A 20820-nucleotide genomic window follows, 5' to 3' on the forward strand; every position below is an offset into this window, starting at 1 on the left:
CTCCCACTTACCAAAACTCCAGCAGCACTCAATGCAAAAAGCATGTAGAGGGAGCTTTACTCTGTATCTAACCCATGCTGTACCTGCCCTGGGACTGTTTGATGGGAGAGTGTAGAGGGAGCTTTACTCTGTATCTAACCCATGCTGTACCTGCCCTGGGAGTGTTTAATGGGACAGTGTAGAGGGAGCTTTACTCTGTATCTAACCCGTGCTGTACCTGCCCTGGGAGAGTTTAATGGGACAGTGTAGAGGGAGCTTTAATCTGTATCTAACCCGTGCTGTACCTGCCCTGGGAGTGTTTGATGGGACAGTGTAGAGGGAGCTTTACTCTGTATCTAACCCGTGCTGTACCTGCCCTGGGAGTGTTTAATGGGACAGTGTAGAGGGAGCTTTACTCTGTATCTAACCCATGCTGTACCTGCCCTGGGAGTGTTTGATGGGACAGTGTAGAGGGAGCTTTACTCTGTATCTAACCTGTGCTGTACCTGCCCTGGGCGTGTTTGATGGGACAGTGTAGAGGGAGCTTTACTCTGTATCTAACCCGTGCTGTACCTGCCCTGGGAGTGTTTGATGGGACAGTGTAGAGGGAGCTTTACTCTGTATCTAACCTGTGCTGTACCTGCCCTGGGCGTGTTTGATGGGACAGTGTAGAGGGAGCTTTACTCTGTATCTAACCCGTGCTGTACCTGCCCTGGGAGTGTTTGATGGGACAGTGTAGAGGGAGCTTTACTCTGTATCTAACCTGTGCTGTACCTGCCCTGGGAGTGTTTGATGGGACAGTGTAGAGGGAGCTTTACTCTGTATCTAACCCGTGCTGTACCTGCCCTGGGAGTGTTTAATGGGACAGTGTAGAGGGAGCTTTACTCTGTATCTAACCCATGCTGTACCTGCCCTGGGAGTGTTTGATGGGACAGTGTAGAGGGAGCTTTACTCTGTATCTAACCTGTGCTGTACCTGCCCTGGGCGTGTTTGATGGGACAGTGTAGAGGGAGCTTTACTCTGTATCTAACCCGTGCTGTACCTGCCCTGGGAGTGTTTGATGGGACAGTGTAGAGGGAGCTTTACTCTGTATCTAACCTGTGCTGTACCTGCCCTGGGAGTGTTTGATGGGACAGTGTAGAGGGAGCTTTACTCTGTATCTAACCCGTGCTGTACCTGCCCTGGGAGTGTTTGATGGGACAGTGTAGAGGGTGCTTTACTCTGTATCTAACCTGTGCTGTACCTGCCCTCGGAGTGTTTGATGTTGACACCAGGTGCTGAGAATGTTAAAATGTTCCTTTCCCTATAACGACATCCAGAATCTCAATGAGCACAAAAATTCACCCCACGAAAGTAGCAGAAGCCCCTCAGCTTCTCTCCTGGACACAGTTATTGAGAGGACAGGGAATGTCTGTAACAAGTCATCAATTGGCTCTCGACTTATCTTAGAAACAAGGACTCAATCGACTGTGGGTTTCTAACGAAACTGATTTATTGATACCGAATATTAAAATCCAGCCCATTTATTGGGATTTTAACATTAACAAGCCCCAGTTGCCTGAATTAACATGGTTCAGTCCTGGATGTGATTAAAGGCATCAGAAACAGTGGAATCGACCCACCGCAGTCACACCGTGGACACTCTGGTGTGTCAGCGGGTGGGATACACCAGGGAATCCCTTTCCACACACTGAGGTTGACTCCAATGATCGGGAGTCCTAGGGTTTCGGATACCAGATAATCAAGCTCACAAGAACACAAATTGTCTCTCCAGGCTTTATTAAGAGCGCTGCATAACACAGGTCGGGTGATAATTCCCTCAATCTGGAGAATAGAAGTACAGTGGGTTCATGCGCACGACCTTCTCGAGTCTGTTCCAACTGACAATGGCTTAAGTGGCCTGTTCTTATACACAAGCTTGGTTACCGCTCAGGAAATGGGATTGTTTGGACCCGTCTGTTGACCGCCTCCTGAACTCCTGCTAATTCAGGGAATTTAGTCCATCTGTGACCAGACTATAACCACAAGCCCGTCTGGTTATCACACCTATACGGTCCGTGAGATTATTATTAGATTCACACCCAGACGTTGTGCCTTTACTTGTCTGGCACTTCATCCCATAACATGGGTACAGGGGCTCAGTAATGTTTCATTCATCAGAAAAAGACAAAGTACAACAACATACTGGGCAGCTTAACAGAATCTCATCATAGTTATGGGGCCATAAATATAAAACTGTTACTAATTAATCCAGTTGTGAATTCAGGAGAAACTTCTTTACCCAGAGAGTGGTAGAATGGGGAACTCACTACCACAGGGAGTAGTTGAGGTGAACAGCATAGATGCATTTATGGGGAAGCCACATGAGGGATAAAGGAATGGGAGGAGATGTTGATCGGGTTAATTGAAGTAGGGTGGGTGAGGAGCACATAATGGATGGACCAGTTGGGCCGAATGGCCTGTTTCTGTGCTGTACATTCTATGTAACACCATCAACAGTCAATCGAAGAGAATCATCAGCACAACAATCTTAAAGATTAAACAACAGTACAAGATTTATAAAACATTCATCCATTCCACGTTCATGTCACCCCAGCTTTCTGCAGGGCCCTGTGCTACAGAACAGAGTGAACTCGCTGGTGTCTCAGCAGATTCGAGGACAGAGTGAATCCCTTCCCACACACAGAGCAGGTGAACGATCTCTCCCCAGTGTGAACTCGCTGGTGTCCCTTCAGATTCCCGGAGCTTTTAAAACTCTTCCCACAGTCAGAACATGTAAATGGTCTCTGATCGGAGTGAACTCGCTGGTGTCCCTTCAGATCTGCAGAGGTTTTAAAGCTCTTCCCACAGACAGAACAGTTAAATGGTCTCTGATCAGAGTGAACTCGCTGGTGTCCCTTCAGATCCCCAGAGGTTTTAAAGCTGTTCCCACAGTCAGAACAGTTAAATGGTCTCTGATCGGCGTGAACTCGCTGGTGTCCCTTCAGATCCCCAGAGGTTTTAAAGCTCTTCCCACAGACAGAACAGTTAAATGGTCTCTCATCAGTGTGAACTTGCTGGTGTTTCAACAGGTTGGATGACTGAGTGAATCCCTTCCCACACACGGAGCAGGTGAATGGCCTCTTCGGAGTGTGAACTCGCTGGTGTCCATTCAGATTCCTGGAGCTTTTAAAGCTCTTCCCACAGACGGTACATGTAAATGGTCTCTGATCGGAGTGAACGCGATGGTGTTGCTTCAGATCCCCAGAGGTTTTAAAGCTCTTCCCACAGTCAGAACATTTAAATGGTCTCTCATCAGTGTGAACTCGCCGGTGTAACTTCAGTTCCGCAGAGCTTTTAAAGCTCTTCCCACACACAGGACATGTAAATGGTCTCTCATCAGTGTGAACTCGCTGGTGTGTCAGCAGGTTGAATGACTGAGTGAATCTCTTCAAACACACGGAGCAGGTGAACGGCCTCTTTCCTGCTCTCTCCAGCTGGTGTCCCTTCAGCTCCTGGGACCTTTTAAAGCTTTCCCCACAGTCAGAATGTTTCACCGGTCTCTCCCCAGTGTGAACTGGCTGGTGTGCCAGCAGATTCGAGGACCGAGTGAATCTCTTCCCACACATGGAGCAGATGAACAGAATCTCTCCTGCTCTCTCCAGCTGGTGGCTCTTCAGATCCTGGGACCTTTTAAATCTCTTCCCACAGTCAGAACATTTAATGTGAACAAGCTGGTGTCTCAGGAGGGTGGCAGAATGAGAGAATCGCTTCAAAACACGGAGCAGGTCAACGGTCTCTCATCGGTGTGGACAAGCTGGTGTCTCAGCAGCACGGAGGGTGCAATTAATCCCTTCCCACACATGGAGTGGGTTAAAGGTCTCTCCCTCGTGTGATCTTGCTGGTGTATCATCGGAGCGGATGACTGAGTGAATCCCTTCTGGAACACGGGGCCGGTGAACGGGCTCTCCCCAATATGTAGCCACTGGTGTCGCTTCAGGTGCTTGTAGATCTTGAAGCTCTTCCCACACTCAGAACATTTAAAAGGTCTCTCATCAGTGTGAAATCTCTGGTTCACCGATGTGGCAGCAGATTGGAGGACCGATTGCATCAGGTCCTGAGGAATTGAGCGACTCTGTCAGATCTTGAGGTGATGTTCGGTCTGAGCTTCCTGTCCGTAAAGGCTCAACTTCAAAACCCTGTGAAAGGAGTGTAGAAAGGGGTAAGAGGGAGAATGTTGTCTCAATTTTTTTAATATAATCATTCATAGAAACATAGAAGATAGGAGCAGGAGTAGGCCATTCTGCCCCTCGAGCCTGCTCCGCCATTCAATTGATCCCTTTAGCCTTCACGGGATGTGGGCGTCGCCGGCAACACCAGCATTTATTGCCCATCTCTAGTTACCATTGAGAAGGTGGTGGCGGGCCGTCGCCTTGAACCGCTGCAGTCCGTGTGGTGAAGGTGCTCCCACAGTGCGGTTACACTTCTTTGCAGTGGTTTGGCATAACTGAGGGGCTTGCTAGGCCACTTCAGAGGGCAGTGAAGAGACAACCACATTGATGTGAGTCTGAAGTCACATATAAGCCAGTCAAATTAGTGAACCAGATGGGTTTTTAACGACGGTTTCATGGTCACCATTACGAGCCTTTTAATTCCAGATTTATTTAATTAACTGAATTCAAGTTCTGCAGCTGCCGTGCTGGGATTACATAGAAACATAGAAGGTAGGAGCTGGGGTAGGCCATTCAGCCCCTTGAGCCTGCTCCGCCATTCAATGAGATCATGGCTGATCATCCAAATTCAGTACCCTGTCCCTGCCTTCTCCCCATATCCAATGATCCCTTTAGCCTTAAGAAATATATCTAAGTCCTTCTTGAATATATTTAATGAATTGTTAAATATTTTCAAGAAGGAGTTAGATATAGTTCTCACTTGAACTCACTTCTCCAGATCACTAGTCCAGGCCTCTGGATAACTAGTCCAGTAACATAACCACTATGGTATGGTACCTGTACTCATGTCCCCCTTTTCTCAGCCCAGGGGCAGTGAAGCTGATTTTCAGGCCCCAGCTGCTGCACAGGTTGGTTGAAAGGATCAACAGTAATGGCAGCTGCAATCCCCACAAGCCCCCGCGCTCCAGAAAGCGCTCCGGCTGCCGCGCTCAGTTGTGGCTGAACCCGCGCATGCGCCCCATGGCCCCACCCTCTCCTGCTGCACAGGCACCCGGCTCTCACTCCACATGCTCAGCACACACCCTGTACCCCTGTCAATCATCCTCCCCGCACCTGCGCGCTGGGCCCCTGAGCTCCAGGCTGCCGCGCGGGGCTTTCTTTGTAAAGTCGGTGTTGGTGAAGAGCCGCAATCAATGAGGGAAAGTGAGTTTTCCCCCAGATCCGATTGAGATCAGAGGAGGGGAGAGAATAAAGGGGAATCCAAACCTGAGAGCCCACGGATCCGGGCCCCGAGTGGAGCTTCTTCAATTTGGCGGAGGGCACCCGTAAGACAAAGGTCCTCTACCAACCTGCCCCCACCACGCAGTGCTGCCCCCCGATTATCAAAATCCACGACAAGGCCTTGGACAACGTGGACCACTTTCCATACCTCGGGAGCCTACTGTCAACAAGGGCAGACTTCGACGACAAAGTCCAACACCACCTTCAGTGTGCCAGTGCAGCCTTCAGTCGCCTGAGGAAGAGAGTGTTTGAAGACCAGGACCTCAAACCCGGCACCAAGCTCATGGTCTACAGAGCAGTAGTGATACCCGCCCTCCTGTATGCCTCAGAGACATGGACCATGTACAGCAGGCACCTCAAAGCAAAAAATAAACCCTTTTCAATTTAATTTAAAATAAGACAATACTTTAGAAAATATGATTAAATATAAAATAAATATTCACAACCTTCGCCTTTTTACTTCAGACACACCCCTCCTCCAGCATTCATCTGTGTGAAAGGCTCAGAGGGTGCAGAATTCTTAACGTGCATCCACGAGAGCTTTTTGAGCCAGCATGTAGAAAGTCCTACAAGAGAGGGGGCGGTACTGGGCCTAATTCTAGGGAATGTGGCCGGGCAAGTGGTAGAAGTGTTAGTAGGAGAGCATTTTGGTGACAGTGACCATAATTCGGTGAGATTTAAGGTAGACATGGAAAAGGACAGAGATGGACCGGAAATAAAGGTTCGAAATTGGGGGAAGGCCGATTTTAATATGATACGGCAGGATCTGGCCAAAGTGGACTGGGATCAGCTACTTGTAGGAAAATCCACATCGGAGCAATGGGAATCTTTCAGAAAGGAAATTGAGAGAGTACAATGGCAACATGTTCCCATAAAGGTCAAGGGTGGGACCAACAAGCCCAGGGAACCCTGGATGTCAAGGGATATACAGAATGGATTAGGAAAAAAAGGGAGGCTTTTGGCAGATACAAAGCATTAAAAACAGTGGAAGCCCTAGAGGAGTATAAAAAGTGCAGGGGGATATTAAAAAAAAAATTCAGAGAGCAAAGAGGGGGCATGAAATAACACTGGTGGGCAAAATAAAGGAAAATCCCAAGGTGTTTTATAAGTATATTAAGGGCAAGAGGATAACCAGGGAAAGAATAGGGCCCATTAGGGACCAAAGTGGCAATCTGTGTGTAGAGCCGGAAGATGTGGGTGAGGTTTTAAATTAATATTTTGCATCTGTGTTCACTATAGAGAAGGACGATGTAGGCATAGAAATCAGGCAGGGGGATTGTGATATTCTTGAACAAATTAGTATTGAGAGGGAGGAGGTACTAGTGGTTTTAGCGGGCTTAAAAGTGGATAAATCCCCAGGCCCTGACGGGATGTATCCCAGGCTGCTGGGTGAGGCAAGGGAGGAGATTGCAGGGGCTCTGACACAAATTTTCAGAACCTCTCTGGCCACAGGGGAGGTGCCAGAGGACTGGAGGACAGCTAATGTAGTACCATTATTCAACAAGGGTAGTAGCTGGGATTAACCAGGGAATTACAGGCCAGTGAGCCAAACATCAGTGGTCGGGAAATTATTGGAAAAAATTCTGAGGGACAGAATTAGTCTCCACTTGGAGAGGCAAGGATTAATACAAGGATAGTCAGCATGGCTTTGTCAGGGGCAGATCATGCCTAACCAATTTGATTGAATTTTGAGAGGGGGTGACTAGGTGTGTGGATGAGGGTAGTGCAGTTGATGTATCACAGAATCCCCACAGTGCAGATAGAGGCCATTTCGGCCCATCGAGCCTGCACCGACACATATCCCACCCGATCCCTGTAACCCCTACACCAACACATATCCCACCCTATCCCCATAACCCCACGTATTTAATCCCCCTAACACTGAGGGTCAATTTATCATAGCCAATCAACCTAACCCGCACATCTTTGGACTGTGGGAGGAAACCGGAGCACCCAGAGGAAACCCACGCAAACACAGGGAGAATGTGCAAACACCACACAGACAGTCACCCGAGGCCGGATTCGAACCTGGGTCCCTGGCGCTGTGAGGCAACAGTGCTAACCACTATGCCACCGTGCTAGTCTACATGGACTTCAGTAAGGCTTTTGACAAAGTCCCACATGGGAGATTGGTCAAGAAGGTAAGAACCCATGGGATCCAGGGCAATTTGGCACATTGGATCCAAAATTGGCTTTGTGGCAGGAGGTAGAGGGTGATGGTCGAAGGTTGTTTTTGTGACTGGAAGCCTGTGTCCAGTGGTGTACCACAGGGATCGGTGCTGGGTCCTTTGCTGTTCGTAGTATACATTAATGATTTAGATATGAATGTAGGAGGTATGATCAGTAAGTTGGCAGGTGACATGAAAATTGGTGGAGTGGTAAATAGTGAGGAGGGAAGCCTCAGGCTACAGGACGATATAGATGGATTGGTCAGATGGGCAGAACAGTGGCAAATGGAATTTAACCCTGAAATGTGTGAGGTGATGCATTTTGGGAGGACTAACAAGGCAAGGGAATACACAATGAATGGTAGGACCATAGGAAGGACAGAGGATCAGAGGGACCTTGGTGTGCATGTACATAGATCCCTGAAGGCAGCAGGACAAATAGATAAGGTGGTTAAAAAGGCATATGGGATACTTGGTTTCAATAGCCGAGGCATAGAATATAAGAGCAGGGAGGTTATGATGGAGCTGTACAAAATGCTAGTTAGGCCACAGCTGGAATACTGGGTGCAGTTCTGGTAGCCACAATATAGGAAGGATGCGATTGCATTGGAGAGGGTGCACAGGAGATTCACCAGGATGTTACCTGGGCTGGGGCGCTTCAGCTATGAAGAAAGACTGGACAGGCTGGGGTTGTTTTTGTTAGAGCAGAGAAGGCTGAGGGGGGACCTGATTGAGGTGTACAAAATTATGAGGGGCATAGATAGGGTAGATAGAAAGGAACTTTTCCCCTTTGTAGAGGGGTCAATAACCAGGGGGCATAGTTTCAAAGTAAGGGGCAGGCGGCTTAGAGGGGATTGGAGGAAAAGCTTTTTCACCCAGAGGGTGGTTGGAATCTGGAACTCACTGCCTGAAAGGGTGGTAGAGGCAGGAACCCTCACAACATTCAAGAAGCATTTAGATGAGCACTTGAACCGCCAAAGCATACAAGGCTACGGACCCAGTGCTGTAAAATGGGATTAGAATAGACAGGGCTTGATGGCCAGCGCAGACACGATGGGCCGAAGGGCCTCTTTCTGTGCTGTATAACTCTATGACTCTAACTCTGAGCCGAAGTTCCTCGAGTTGCAGACACTTCTGGTCGCCACACTTTAGGAAGGATGTGAAGGCCCTTGAGAGGGTGCAGAGGAGATTTACCAGAATGGTTCCGAGGATGGGGGATCTTAGCTCCAAGGACAGGTTGGAGAAGCTAGATTTGTTTTCATTAGGGCAAAGGAGGTTGAGCTGTGATTTGATAGAGGTGTACAGGATTATGACCGGTTTGGATAGGCTAGACGGGGAAAGGCTGTTCCCACTAGTTGATGGTACAAGGTCTAGGGGACACAGATTTAAGGTTTTGGGCAAGAGATACAGGGGGGATGTGAGGAAATCTTTTTTACGCAGCGAGTGGTGAGGACCTGGAACTCGCTGCCGACGGAAGTGGTGGAAGCGGAGACACTCAATGTTTTCAAGGGGAGACTGGATAGGCACTTGAGGGAAATAAACTTGCAGGGCTACGGGGATAGAGCGGGGAATGGGACTGACTGGATTGCTCTACAGAGAGCCGGCATGGACTCGATGGGCCGAATGGCCTCCTTCTGTGCCTCTATGACTCTATGTGGTTGCTGTGGCTCACACTGGGGTCCACCAGCTCCCACATGCTACAGCTGCAACACATCACCTGCCCCGCCATCTCTATTGTATTTTTTTTAACTAATTAGGTTTTCAAGTTTCGAAATACTCAATTATCTATTAATAGTTTTTAATCTCGGTAATAACCTTGTTTAATTTATTACATTTAGCTATATGCTTTAGATCTTTACTGTAACTTAGCCCACAGTCCTAATTAAACCCTAGTTGTTTATATTTTTTCACGTATCAAGCAGCACCTCTTACCCCCACCTCACCGAATTCGCTCACTCACCCAATTCCCGAGTTAAGTACTCTGTAGAAGCAGTACTCCGTAGAACTGGACTCCGTGCTACTTACCTCCCAAACATTTCTCCTTCCGCACTCAAAAGGCCGATGAATTTCAGGTCCTGGTGAATGGAGTGACTCTCTGAGATCTTGATGTGAAGTTTGGATTGAGTTTCCCCGTCTGTCAATCCTGCCCTTCTCACAGCCTGTGAAATGAGTTTCCAAAAGCCATCACTGAGAGTCCAGGACAGAAATTGACAACATTCTCCCCCAGCAACAATTCTCTTGTCCTCACCCAATCACGTTCCCTTAGCAACAAGGTATTGAAACTTCTTTTATACATTATAGCAAAATATTACACACAGGTGTCTTCAACCAATCTCGTTCCCCCAGCAACAACTCCCCGGTCCTCACAGGATACTAGTTTGGCAACATAAAATGATATGGAACCTTCCAGAATGTGGTATCTTGAGCTGACCATAGATGGAGACAGACACAGGTTAACTCCGTAACATGGTTTAATCAAGACTTGCACATAAAAGCTTCTGCCATGAGGCAGCAAAAACAAAGAGTACAACAGCACAGATCAGACTTAACTCAGGAGAGCAATTGCCACAGTACCACCTGGTGGATCAGGTTACTCATAACCTCCCAGGTTACTACACTCCTCCCCCCTTAAGATTGCCGTATGCAATTCTTAAACAATAACCCTTACTAGGCACTATGTTTTAATTAACCAGTATGCTCTAACCATGGTTAACCCCTGACTAATTTAACAGGTTTGTATAAGTCTTTCTGGTTGCTTGCGAATCCTTTGTGAACGTCTTAATTCCACTTGTGGTGGATTCTCAGATTCATTTGCACTTGATATTGGAGTAGTCTCTGATGTTGGTTTTACTCTGTCCCGCTGTGGCCTGGCAGTGCCAGTGTCCACTGGCACCTTATAAGCCGTGTTGGGTCCTGGAACAGCCTCCTCTACTGCCCTTTGTTCCCTCTGAGGCAGTTCCCCCTGCTGCCGGCTGAAAAGCTGATCCACATGCCGACAAACCCCTCGACCATCCCCTAGTAACACGGAGTACGACACAGGTCCTGTAATGTCCTGGATTAGTCCTGGAATCCATTTAGGTCCATAACCGAAGTTCCAGGTGTACACAGAGTCCCCTATGGCGAAATGGCGAGCTTTAGTATGTTTGTCATGGTACGCTTTTTGGTTTGTTTGTTTTGTCTCAACCTTGCTTTTGAGGTCTGGTTGTATCAGGTCTAATGTGCACCGCAACTTTCTCCCCATCATCAACTCAGCCGGAGAAAGCCCCATGGTAGCTTGGGGTGTTATACGATAACTAAACAAGGCTCTATTGAGCTTGGTCTCCAGGGTGTCACCTGAGCTCTTCCTCATGAGCTCCTTAAAAGTCTGCATGGCTCGCTCGGCTAACCCATTTGAGGCTGGGTGATATGGAGCCGAGGTGACATGTGTGATTCCATTCCTTACCATGAATTCTTTGCTCCCTTCACTAACAAAACACCGTGCATTGTCGGATACAATCATTTCTGGAATACCATGCGTGCTGAAGCTGTTCCTGAGACAATTCAGTGTGGCATCAGTTGTTGCAGAGCTCACTGGATAAACGTCGATCCACTTTGAGTGAGCGTCAACCAGCACCAAAAACATTTTGCCCATAAAAGGTCCCGCATAGTCTATGTGAATTCTCCTCCAGGGTTTGCTAAGCCACTCCCAGGGATGGAGTGGTGCCCCGGCAGGTGCTTTCCTCTGTTCCTGACATATAGTGCATGACTTTACCTTTGACTCAATTTCAGCATTCAAGTTAGGCCACCACAGGTAGCTCCTAGCCAGTCCTTTCATTCTAGTCATTCCTGGGTGTGATTGATGCAACTATTCCATCAAAGTAGAGCGTCCCCACTCTGGGACTATGATGCGTGCTCCCCATAGCACACATCCATCTTGGACACTGAGCTCGTGCTGTCTCTGTCTGTATGGCGCGAACTCCGGTCCCTCACGGTGATCTGGCCAGCCTTTCAACACATACTCACGGACCCTTGACAGAACGGGGTCCTTGGCTGTCCAGCCCTGGATTTGCACTGAAGTCATCAGGGGACTGATCTCCTGATCCAGCATCAGGACGTGCTCCTCAGGGGAAGTACTGCGAGGAGATTTTGAGAGGGGCAGGCGGCTGAGAGCATCCGCGTTCCCGTTTTCCTTGCCGGCTCTGTACGTGATCACATATTCATAGGCTCTTAGTATTACTGCCCATCTCATTATTCTCTGTGATGCCATTTGAGGCACCGCTTTCATCTCATTCAGTAAGCTAATAAGAGGCTTGTGGTCAGTACTGATTACAAACTTCCTCCCATATATGTACTTATGGAATTTCTTTACTCCAAATATAATGGCCAACCCCTCTTTATCAAGCTGTGAATAGTTCTTTTCCGCAGCTGTGAGCGTGCGTGAAACAAACCCGATGGGCCTTTCTGCTCCATCTGGCATGCGGTGGGCCAACACTGCCCCCACTCCATAGGGTGATGAGTCGCAGGACATTATCAGCTCCTTCTTCTCGTCATAATGCACCAACACCCTGCTGGACTGAAGTAGCTCCTTTGACTGCTGAAACGCTTTCGCTTGCTCTGGCCCCCAACGCCATGGCTCCTCTTTTCTCAACAGTTTGTGCAGGGGTCCCAGCAGCATCGATAAGTTTGGAAGAAACCTGTTATAATAATTCAGGAGCCCTAGATAGGCTTTCAGTTCAGTCACTGAGGTGGGTGCAGGTGCATCCTGCACTGCCCGCACTTTCCCTGGTAATGGATGGAGGCCTGTGGCATCCTCCCGATGTCCCAGGAATATAACTTCCTTCTCCATGAAACTACACTTACTCCGTTTCAGGCGTAGCCCCGCCTCTTCCAGCCACTGTAGCACTTTGTCCAGTGTTTTTAAGTGATCCTGATCGTCACTTCCTGTTAGCAGAATATCATCCAAGTACACGGCCACCTTTGGAATGCCCTGCAGAATGCCCTCCATAGTCCGTTGGAATATTACTGGGCTAGAACTGACACCAAATGTTAACCTGGCATACGTGAACAGCCCCTTGTGCGTGTTCACCGTGACAAACTTTTTGATTCTTCATCTAGCAATATCTGCTGATACGCATGACTCATGTCCAGTTTGCTGAATCTTTCTCCCCCAGCGAGCGATGTTAACATGTCCTCCATTCTCAGAATGGGGTACTGTTCCAGTGATGATACTCTGTTCACTGTTAACTTATAGTCACCACACACCCTTATGTTACCGTCGGGCTTCAATACCGGGACTATTGGTGCCGCCCAGTCTGAAAATTTCACTGGTTCTATTACTTTGTCCCTTAGCAGGCGATCTAGTTCCGCCTCAACCTTGGTTTTCATTGCAAAAGGTACCGACCTTGGTTTAAAGAAACGAGGCGTGGCATCACTGGCTACATGAATCTTGGCTGTGGCTCCCCTTAAGGTGCCCAGTTCGTCCTTGAACACTAACTCATGCTTCATTAGCACTTCTTGCAGTGCCTCTGTACTGTCCTCCATTTTATTCATTGCCTGCCAGTACACACTCAACTCACTGATCCACCCTCGCCCTAACAGGTTTGGCCCTGACCCTGCTACCACTACCACCGTAAGCTCTTTGGTGACTCCTTTGTGTTCCACTTGTACTTCGGCCGCCCCCAAAATGTCCACCTTCTGCCCTGTGTAGGTTTTGAGACTAATGGGGCATGTACCTAGCTCTGGTACTTTTGCTTCCCCCCATAGCTTGGCGTACTCAGTCTGCGACATTATGGTTACACTACATCCAGTGTCAATCTCAAACTTTACTTGACCTCCGTTCACTATCAAATACTGAGTGAGAGGGGTACGTTGGGCCTTGAAGTGTCTATACTGTATACAGTGAAAACCTCCTCACTAGACTCACTAGACTCTTCCTCCTCTTGTATGTAATTTGCCTGCTTTGTGTACTTCTCCCTCCCCCCTTTTGCATGCTTTGCCCTTTAGCACTGCTTCTCTCACTCACTGCCCTTTTACAGACTTTCTTTAAGTGCCCTATTTTTCCACAATTGTGGCACTTTGCCTTTGCAAACCTGCAGTCCTTTGCATAATGACTCATCCCGCCACATCGGTAGCAATCCCCAACCCCGACTGGTGGACTTTTCGCGCCAGCTTCCATCTTGAAAACAGCTCCTCCCACTGGTTTACTCCATTTCTCCTTGCTCATAATGTTTAAGTCCTTAATGTCCTTGTTAGCCACCTCCATGGCTTGTGCTTTTTTAAGTGCCGTCTCAAACATTAATCCTTCTTCTGACAGCAACCCTTGCTGTATACTGTCATCGTTAGCTCCGCATACTAGTCTGTCCCTTAACATGACTGTGAGCGTATTTCCAAAATTACAGTCCTGTGCGAGCTTCCGAAGCTTTCTCCAGCCTCCTAATCCTCGAATTGAATTTCCACCTCTGTGCTATTTCACTAGGTTTCGGATTGAAATGATTCTTTAGTAGACTCACCAACTCGTCAAAAGACTTTTCTCCTGGCCGCTCTGGGCTCAGCAGATTCCTCATCCATGTATAGGTTTGCGCACCCACACAACTCAGTAAAATGGCCCTTTTCTTTTCAGCACTGTCCACCTCGTTTGCCATAAAGAAATGGCTCAGTATTTCAATATACTCCTCCCAAGACTGCGACTTGCTGTCAAAAGGTGCCACGGAGCCTACCGTTCCTGCCATCCTTGGAGTCCGGTCACTTCAGCCAAAAAATCAAACTCCATTTCGACTCCCGCGGCCTAGCCTCGTGCTTTTCTGACTAGTTTGCTAACCAACCCGAGCACCTCTTCCGAATAATCCAAAACTTTTCCATCCTTTATTCTCTTCGCCATATGTGGTATCTTGAGCTGGCCATAGATGGAGACAGACACAGGTTAACTCTGTAACATGGTTTAATCAAGACTTGCACATAAAAGCTTCTGCCATGAGGCAGCAAAAACAAAGAGTACAACCAGTACAGATCAGACTTAACTCAGGAGGGCAATTGCCACAGCACCACCTGGTGGATCAGGTTACACATAACCTCCCAGGTTACTACACTTTTAGTCACTTTCACATGACCCCACTCCTTTGTTCTGACTTTAAACACTGAGAGGATTTGCTTTTAACCCTTTCAATCCCCCCTGTTGGTCTCGCACCAAATTTAGATTTTGGCTAGGGATACCAACTTCTCTTCCACTTTTATCTTCCCCGGGATTACTCCTATACTGATGGCTTAAACTTAGTACCTAAGTCCGTCTTTCCCCTCTGTCTATCTTGTGCTAGGCGTGGTAGTCTGTGAAAATGAACAAAGAACATTACATGTATGTTCCTATCTCTATCAGTTCATTATCCCGCAATAACTGTTCGGTTTCTGGCTCAATATCGATTATATCAACTATAGCAACCGGCACTATTCGGGACGCAGCTGCCCTACAGCATGCTTTCAGAACCGTCATCATAACACAAAATAATACTACAACTATAATGACAATTATAAGTCCTTATCATTTCTATTTGTCTTGATATTCGACCTTGCTGGCATTTATGCTATCTTTTTCTGCTTGCCTGTTGTCAGTCCCTGGTCTAAGAATTAAAACCCATCTTTGAATCTAATAGCTATTTCTTTATTGACTTCTCACAATCGACTCTTGACTAATCTAGCTAGCTCCTATTGCTCTCTCAACTTGGGCGTTAGTTAGTAGGGAATCTTGAAGATTTCTCCCTTCCTTACAGTCCATTCCTTTGAGGAGAAGGAGCAACCTCTGACCCCTTACTCGAATTCAATTCACTGTTCCGGTGTTCCAATTCTGTCCTGCCTGGGATATCCTCTGTTTCTTCTATCTTTCCTGATCTTACCCTGCCTGGGGTCTCCTCTACATTGCTTCGGATCTTCTCTTTTGGTGTGCTCAATTAATTTGTTAGTGCTTGTCAGTCATGGGCATGAGTACCCAATTGGCTTATATATCAAAGTCTTACTACACACGTTACATATATCAAATACACTATCATTACAAGTTGGATAACTACCAGAGCATGTGAAATAATACGAACCTAAGGGTGTGCTGATGTATTAAGCCCAATATCCCATCAATGTGAGTTGTCCCCTATGCTGTCAATTTCAATATCTATTCTCGAGTTGTCTTGCTCCAAAACATAAAAATGCTTTAGGGAGGAGTTCAGTTGCATCATGAGCTCACTGAAACCCACAAACAACAGGGGAATGTCATATCCGAGTATCCGAATTGTGCCACATAATTGTGTAGCTCATACTTAAAAACGTGTTGGTTGATGGGACAGGTCCTGTTAGACCCGTAAAGCATGGTAATTGCAGTAGTAGTGACACAGGAGGCACCACTAAAATCACCTCATACTGGATTGGTACTGGTTTTTCCCACGCTCTGTTACCTACAAAACACAATTATTACAGTCACAGTTAAATTCAGTCTTACAATCATATCAAATACATTACAGTTCAACATCTAATCAACAAATCATGGATTTAAAAGATTCTCCAGATCTCTCTTTTGCTCGTATCCATCTTGTGGATAATTCTTACTAAACATGATTTCTCCTCAGCCCTCGATTGTACCAATCCAGATCCCATGCAACTCTCCACTTCAACTTTAATCTCTCTAACAGGTACCCGTGTGTTTAACTCTATTCTGATTGTTTCATTAATTAGATAGTTTCTCGATGGAGTATGTGTCAATGCTTTAAAAGTTGTCTCGCTCTCCTGAGCCACATTAACCATTTCATGTTTTGCTGTTGTCAAGTAACTGAGCATGTCTGAGACCCGTTCTTCAGTGTAAATTCACCACACATTCCTGGATGGCAATGACCTCATATGTAACAAATCACATTTGCACACTCATACCGGTATCTCAATATCATGCCACACATGCCATTCGATACAAGCCTTTCTCGGGCTTTCAGGTATCTTATCAAAAGATTGTAGTCACCTGGAGATCTTTGCTCATCTTCCTCTGCATGGTCCCGATGCCTTGGGTAGTGGCCAGACTATCAAATTCAGTTTCTTAAAAGTTCATTAAAGGCTGGGACACAAATGTCTCCAAGAGAAAGCTATCAATTTATTATTCTTAACTACACTTTCCTGACTTTCACTAGAAAGTTTTGAAAATTCCCATTCAGGAGTGTAATTCTCCTGTTTCAATCTTACACTCTCAATCACTTTCCTTTAATTACCATTCATATCTCATTCATGAGTCCTGGAAAAACTTTATATCCAGTACAATATTTAAGATAGAAAACATAGATCAAACGTTCTCACTTGATCCACGTTATTAACACATTTTATTATCATTATTTTTAGAGGATCTTTTATTTTCCAAAAAGTAACCAAATATATAGTGCCTGAGTCCATCTTGTCATTTCAAAATTATCCCAAAATCCAAATAGCAGTACAGTTGAACTGACAGGTTTTGTCAATGTTCAATTTCATCTCTATCAATTTATCTTCCATTTCCAATTTCAGAAACAAGTGATTCTCAGGCTAGGTAGCTTACACATTGTTTTTAACATTAGAGACAGCAGTGCTGCAATTAGTTTACAAGGTAACTTCCATATAACAAAAGAAAGAAGAGAATCCATTGTGAAGCCCAAGGGGTTAATTTATCAAATCTTAATTTTCCCTCTGTCGCTGTGGTGAAATAATAACTTAACATTAAGAAACTTAAATTTAATAATGTCCAATATCTTTAGATTTCATACTAAAGTTGTTGCTTGGTGAACTTAAACAGCTGTCAGTGGAAAGGGTTAACTCCTTTGCAGGTTTTTAAGAAGGTGGAGCAAAACATTATCAAATGCACGCAACTGTGTCAATTCACGTAAATCAAAAAAAAGAACTTTCCTGATCGAAAGACAGTTGGCCTAGAAATTCAGTGGGCCTTGCGCCCACTTAGCGCCTAAAGAGGTCTTTTGCGCCGGCGGGGTGGTAGCGCGGAAATTGAGTGCAGCGGTATTGGCGGCGGTAGCCGTTAGTGCTGCGCTGGGACCGATGACGTCATCGGTGTGCGCGCTGGCCCATAACGCCCCGAAACCGCGCCGATCCCCATATTTATTTGCGCCCGCCTCCTCCGAAGCGGGCGCAAACAGCGAACAGAAAACGGGGCCGTCCTGCTGCCATAGTGGGGCACTTTAAAGCTGAAGGTGTGGCCGGCCGCTTTTTCGGCGGCCACCTGCCCGCACCTCCTTCCCCGGCCTCCTCCACCCACCCCCCCGCGGCATTGCCGGCTGGTTTCCGTGGAGCCCGGCACTTCTCCGTTGTGCCGGGCTCTTTTGCCGGCACTCGCGATCGGGGCTCCGGCCGTTGCAGGCACCTCCCCCTTAAGAGAAGGAGGAGGCCTGCAGTACCGCAGCCTGCCGCACCGCATCGGGTGGCGCTGCAGCAACTAGCGCGCCGATATTCAGTTGCAGCGCCCCAAACAGAGGCGGGCACACCCTGGTATAGCGCCCGCTTCCGAATTGGGGCGCAGAAGACGAATATACAGTGTGCGCTAATGCCTCCCCGCCCAGCGCTAACTTTTGGGCACGAGCGAGCTGCCCGCGCCCAAGTGAATTTCTAGGCCAGTTGTGTTTTCACACTTTAACTAAACACGAACACGGAGGTAATATGGACAGTGAAGAAAGACGGGATTGAGCAAAGTTCACAAGCTAAGTAAGTCTTTGTAAGGAACTCTGCAACTATCGGATGTTCTTGCGGAGCGGAGTTCTCTTATTCAATGCGGTCTACACAAATTTACACCAACCAAAATTTCACTGTGGTCACAATGAAAGTCTGGTTTTAATAGGTTAATTAACCTCATAACTCCAATTTAATCCAGATCTTGTAAACATTCAAATTAATTTTCTTCCAAGCACATTGGCAACTGTAACTTTAAGGCAGAAGCTTATCTTTTGTAAAACTATGAACAAACAAAACAAAATAGCACATTCTTGCAGAAAACAGTAAATTACGTCATATTTTCTTATCAAATCAAACTGCTTCAGAAGATTTCCCCATAGCAACCGCGACTCCAAGGTTAAATCTTAGACTGAAACTTAATCTTTTGTTATACAAACTTTTTGTTGCTCTTCTCAGTTTTTACACACCAACTTAACTTAAATTAGTTCAAAGGTTTTTTTTTCAATTCTTGGGGCACAATCTTATTCGCACATTCTTAAAACTTCCAAAATCCAAGACAAGACAAAAGATTTAAACGCTTTTAACACAGAGAAGTGGGTGGAGCTAAACCACACATAACAGAATCTTTCTTTTAAAGAACATCTAATCAGACAAAAGAATTACTGTAACTTCTTAAACATTCATAGTCAGGAAAACTTTCACACAAACTGAAATTCCAGCATTTTTTAAGGGTCCTTTCACTCAGAAAATCTTGTGTTTTATTTGTCTCAGCACAAATGTTAATAACTTCCATGTCAGTAAAACTTTAAGTTTCTCTTTTTCCATCGGTGTCACTATCTTCTTTCTCCTTGTTTATCCTTTAGTTATGCCCATTTTGTTTCTCTAATTTTGTCACCTGCTCCTGTAGATTTTCGTTTTAATTTCCTCGGTCTTTTGAATGACCGTTACTAATTGGTGAACCAATATAACTCCCGCTTTCTTTGTCTTACTTCCCTTCTGTGTCTCCCACCATTCTCGTTGGTACACTGGTACCTTAGACGGATCCCATCCATCCTTTTTCATCTTATCTATCAAACCTTTCTGATCGTCAGCATAGAGCCAACTCAATGATCCCAGCGGTCCCCAATCTGGGCCTCCGCCTTCTGTCATAATGTATTATTTTTGATACTAGTCTACCGCGTTCCGGTCCTCCCTAGTAACTCATTCTCAGAGGTCTACCTATCATCCACCACTAGTGATGGCGGTCCTGACTTGTAACTATCTCGCTGTCAGAGGTGATTATTTCACTTGTAGTCGTTAATACATTATTACCATGCATCGCGTCATGCAATACAACAGAGAGACTTTTAGTCTGTCTCGGATTCCCAACTAACTCTGGCCTTCACGTGGGGCCCAATTGCCCTCTTAATTCCAGCTCAGTATGGGTCCTCGAGACATTTACATTCCGAAATAACACATCAGATTTCAATCAACTTAACCACTTATTTAGGCTTATCCACTATTTAAACTTATCCACTATTTGAACTGCATCTCTCACCCGTCACGGATACCAGATTCTTTTGGTACTGCGTCGCTGTCACACCGCCCTTCCGAGTGATCCAATTTCTGGACGGTCAAGATTTGACTACTCGCCCCGTTCACTGGTACAGGCGGTCTTCCAGCTCCGAAGTACCCTGCTCACAGCGCCAATTTGTTGTGGTGAAAATAAATTCACATCTAAACAGTGTAAAAGTAAAAAGATGCAGTTTATTATCAGAGCTCTGGGAGAAGAGTCTCAGACCCCGCGGTCTGTGCGAGCACCTTCTCATTCTCTCTTGGTTGGTACAGCTTTTTATTCTATTTTCATCCAATCACATTGTATTACAATAATCACCTGATCACATTGTATTACAATAATCACCTGATCACATATGGATTCTTTTCAGTATTAGTAAAGGTTAGTTACATCTTACTATGCCTTTGGTCACAGGTCAAATTCCCATGACCCCTATATTCTGCTGTGTCTACAATTTTTAGCTAAAGCAGCATATTCCTCATCACTTACGCAAAACGCACATATTCTGTCTGGTCCCACAACTGCGTCCTATCTTGGTTTTTCGAAGCTTCTCACATTGTTCTTTGTTTAGTTTCACCTCTTTACGTAAGTCAATTTTTATTGTGATATTTCTTATCTTATTCACTTTCACATGACCCCACTCCTTTGTTCTGAGTTTAATTTTGCTGGCATCACTTAAGTAGTGGGCACCTCGGCTGTCCGAATTCTGAGAGGGTTCAATTTAACCCCTTCAATACAATAGCTAATTAATCCTCCCCTGCAATGATTCTGGCGGTTAGGCCCTCGTGACCCTTCTTGGTCTGCAACACTGGGCTGCAGGTCATAGGTTACAGTATCAACAACTCGTTTGTAACTGAGCCCATTCTTTCTGTTCTGTTTCTTATCTCTGCCACCTGGATTATGACGTTTGGTTCTACAGTTGCTAGGCTGAGGTTTCTTTAATAATCTACGCAAGCCATTTTGTTTCTTTATGTTACTAGTTTAAGTTTATTAAATCTTTCTCACACTTCAGCATTAGCTGTGTGTAGCTTGGTGGCTA

At 46.2% G+C, this 20820-nt stretch overlaps 2 protein-coding genes across 2 annotated transcripts in view; one reads left to right on the top strand and one right to left on the bottom strand.

Annotated features, from left to right (window-relative positions):
• Positions 1–20820, top strand: part of LOC147118277 (uncharacterized) — a 53767-nt gene that overhangs the window by 14452 nt on the left and 18495 nt on the right. The gene's annotated exons all lie outside the window — the stretch shown is intronic.
• On the bottom strand, positions 1458–17877 carry LOC147118278 (uncharacterized). Its single transcript, XM_085984359.1, has 3 exons — positions 14068–17877; positions 9605–9738; positions 1458–4157 (listed from the first exon to the last, which is right to left on the bottom strand). The coding sequence occupies exon 3, from the start codon at positions 3585–3587 to the stop codon at positions 2595–2597; it is 993 nt and encodes a 330-aa protein (XP_085840485.1). The 5' UTR covers positions 3588–4157; positions 9605–9738; positions 14068–17877; the 3' UTR covers positions 1458–2594.

Source organism: Somniosus microcephalus, chromosome 4 (assembly GCF_052327205.1).
Source record: "Somniosus microcephalus isolate GS21.2 chromosome 4, FLI_Smic_1.0, whole genome shotgun sequence".
NCBI classification, from domain to species: Eukaryota; Metazoa; Chordata; class Chondrichthyes; order Squaliformes; family Somniosidae; genus Somniosus; species Somniosus microcephalus.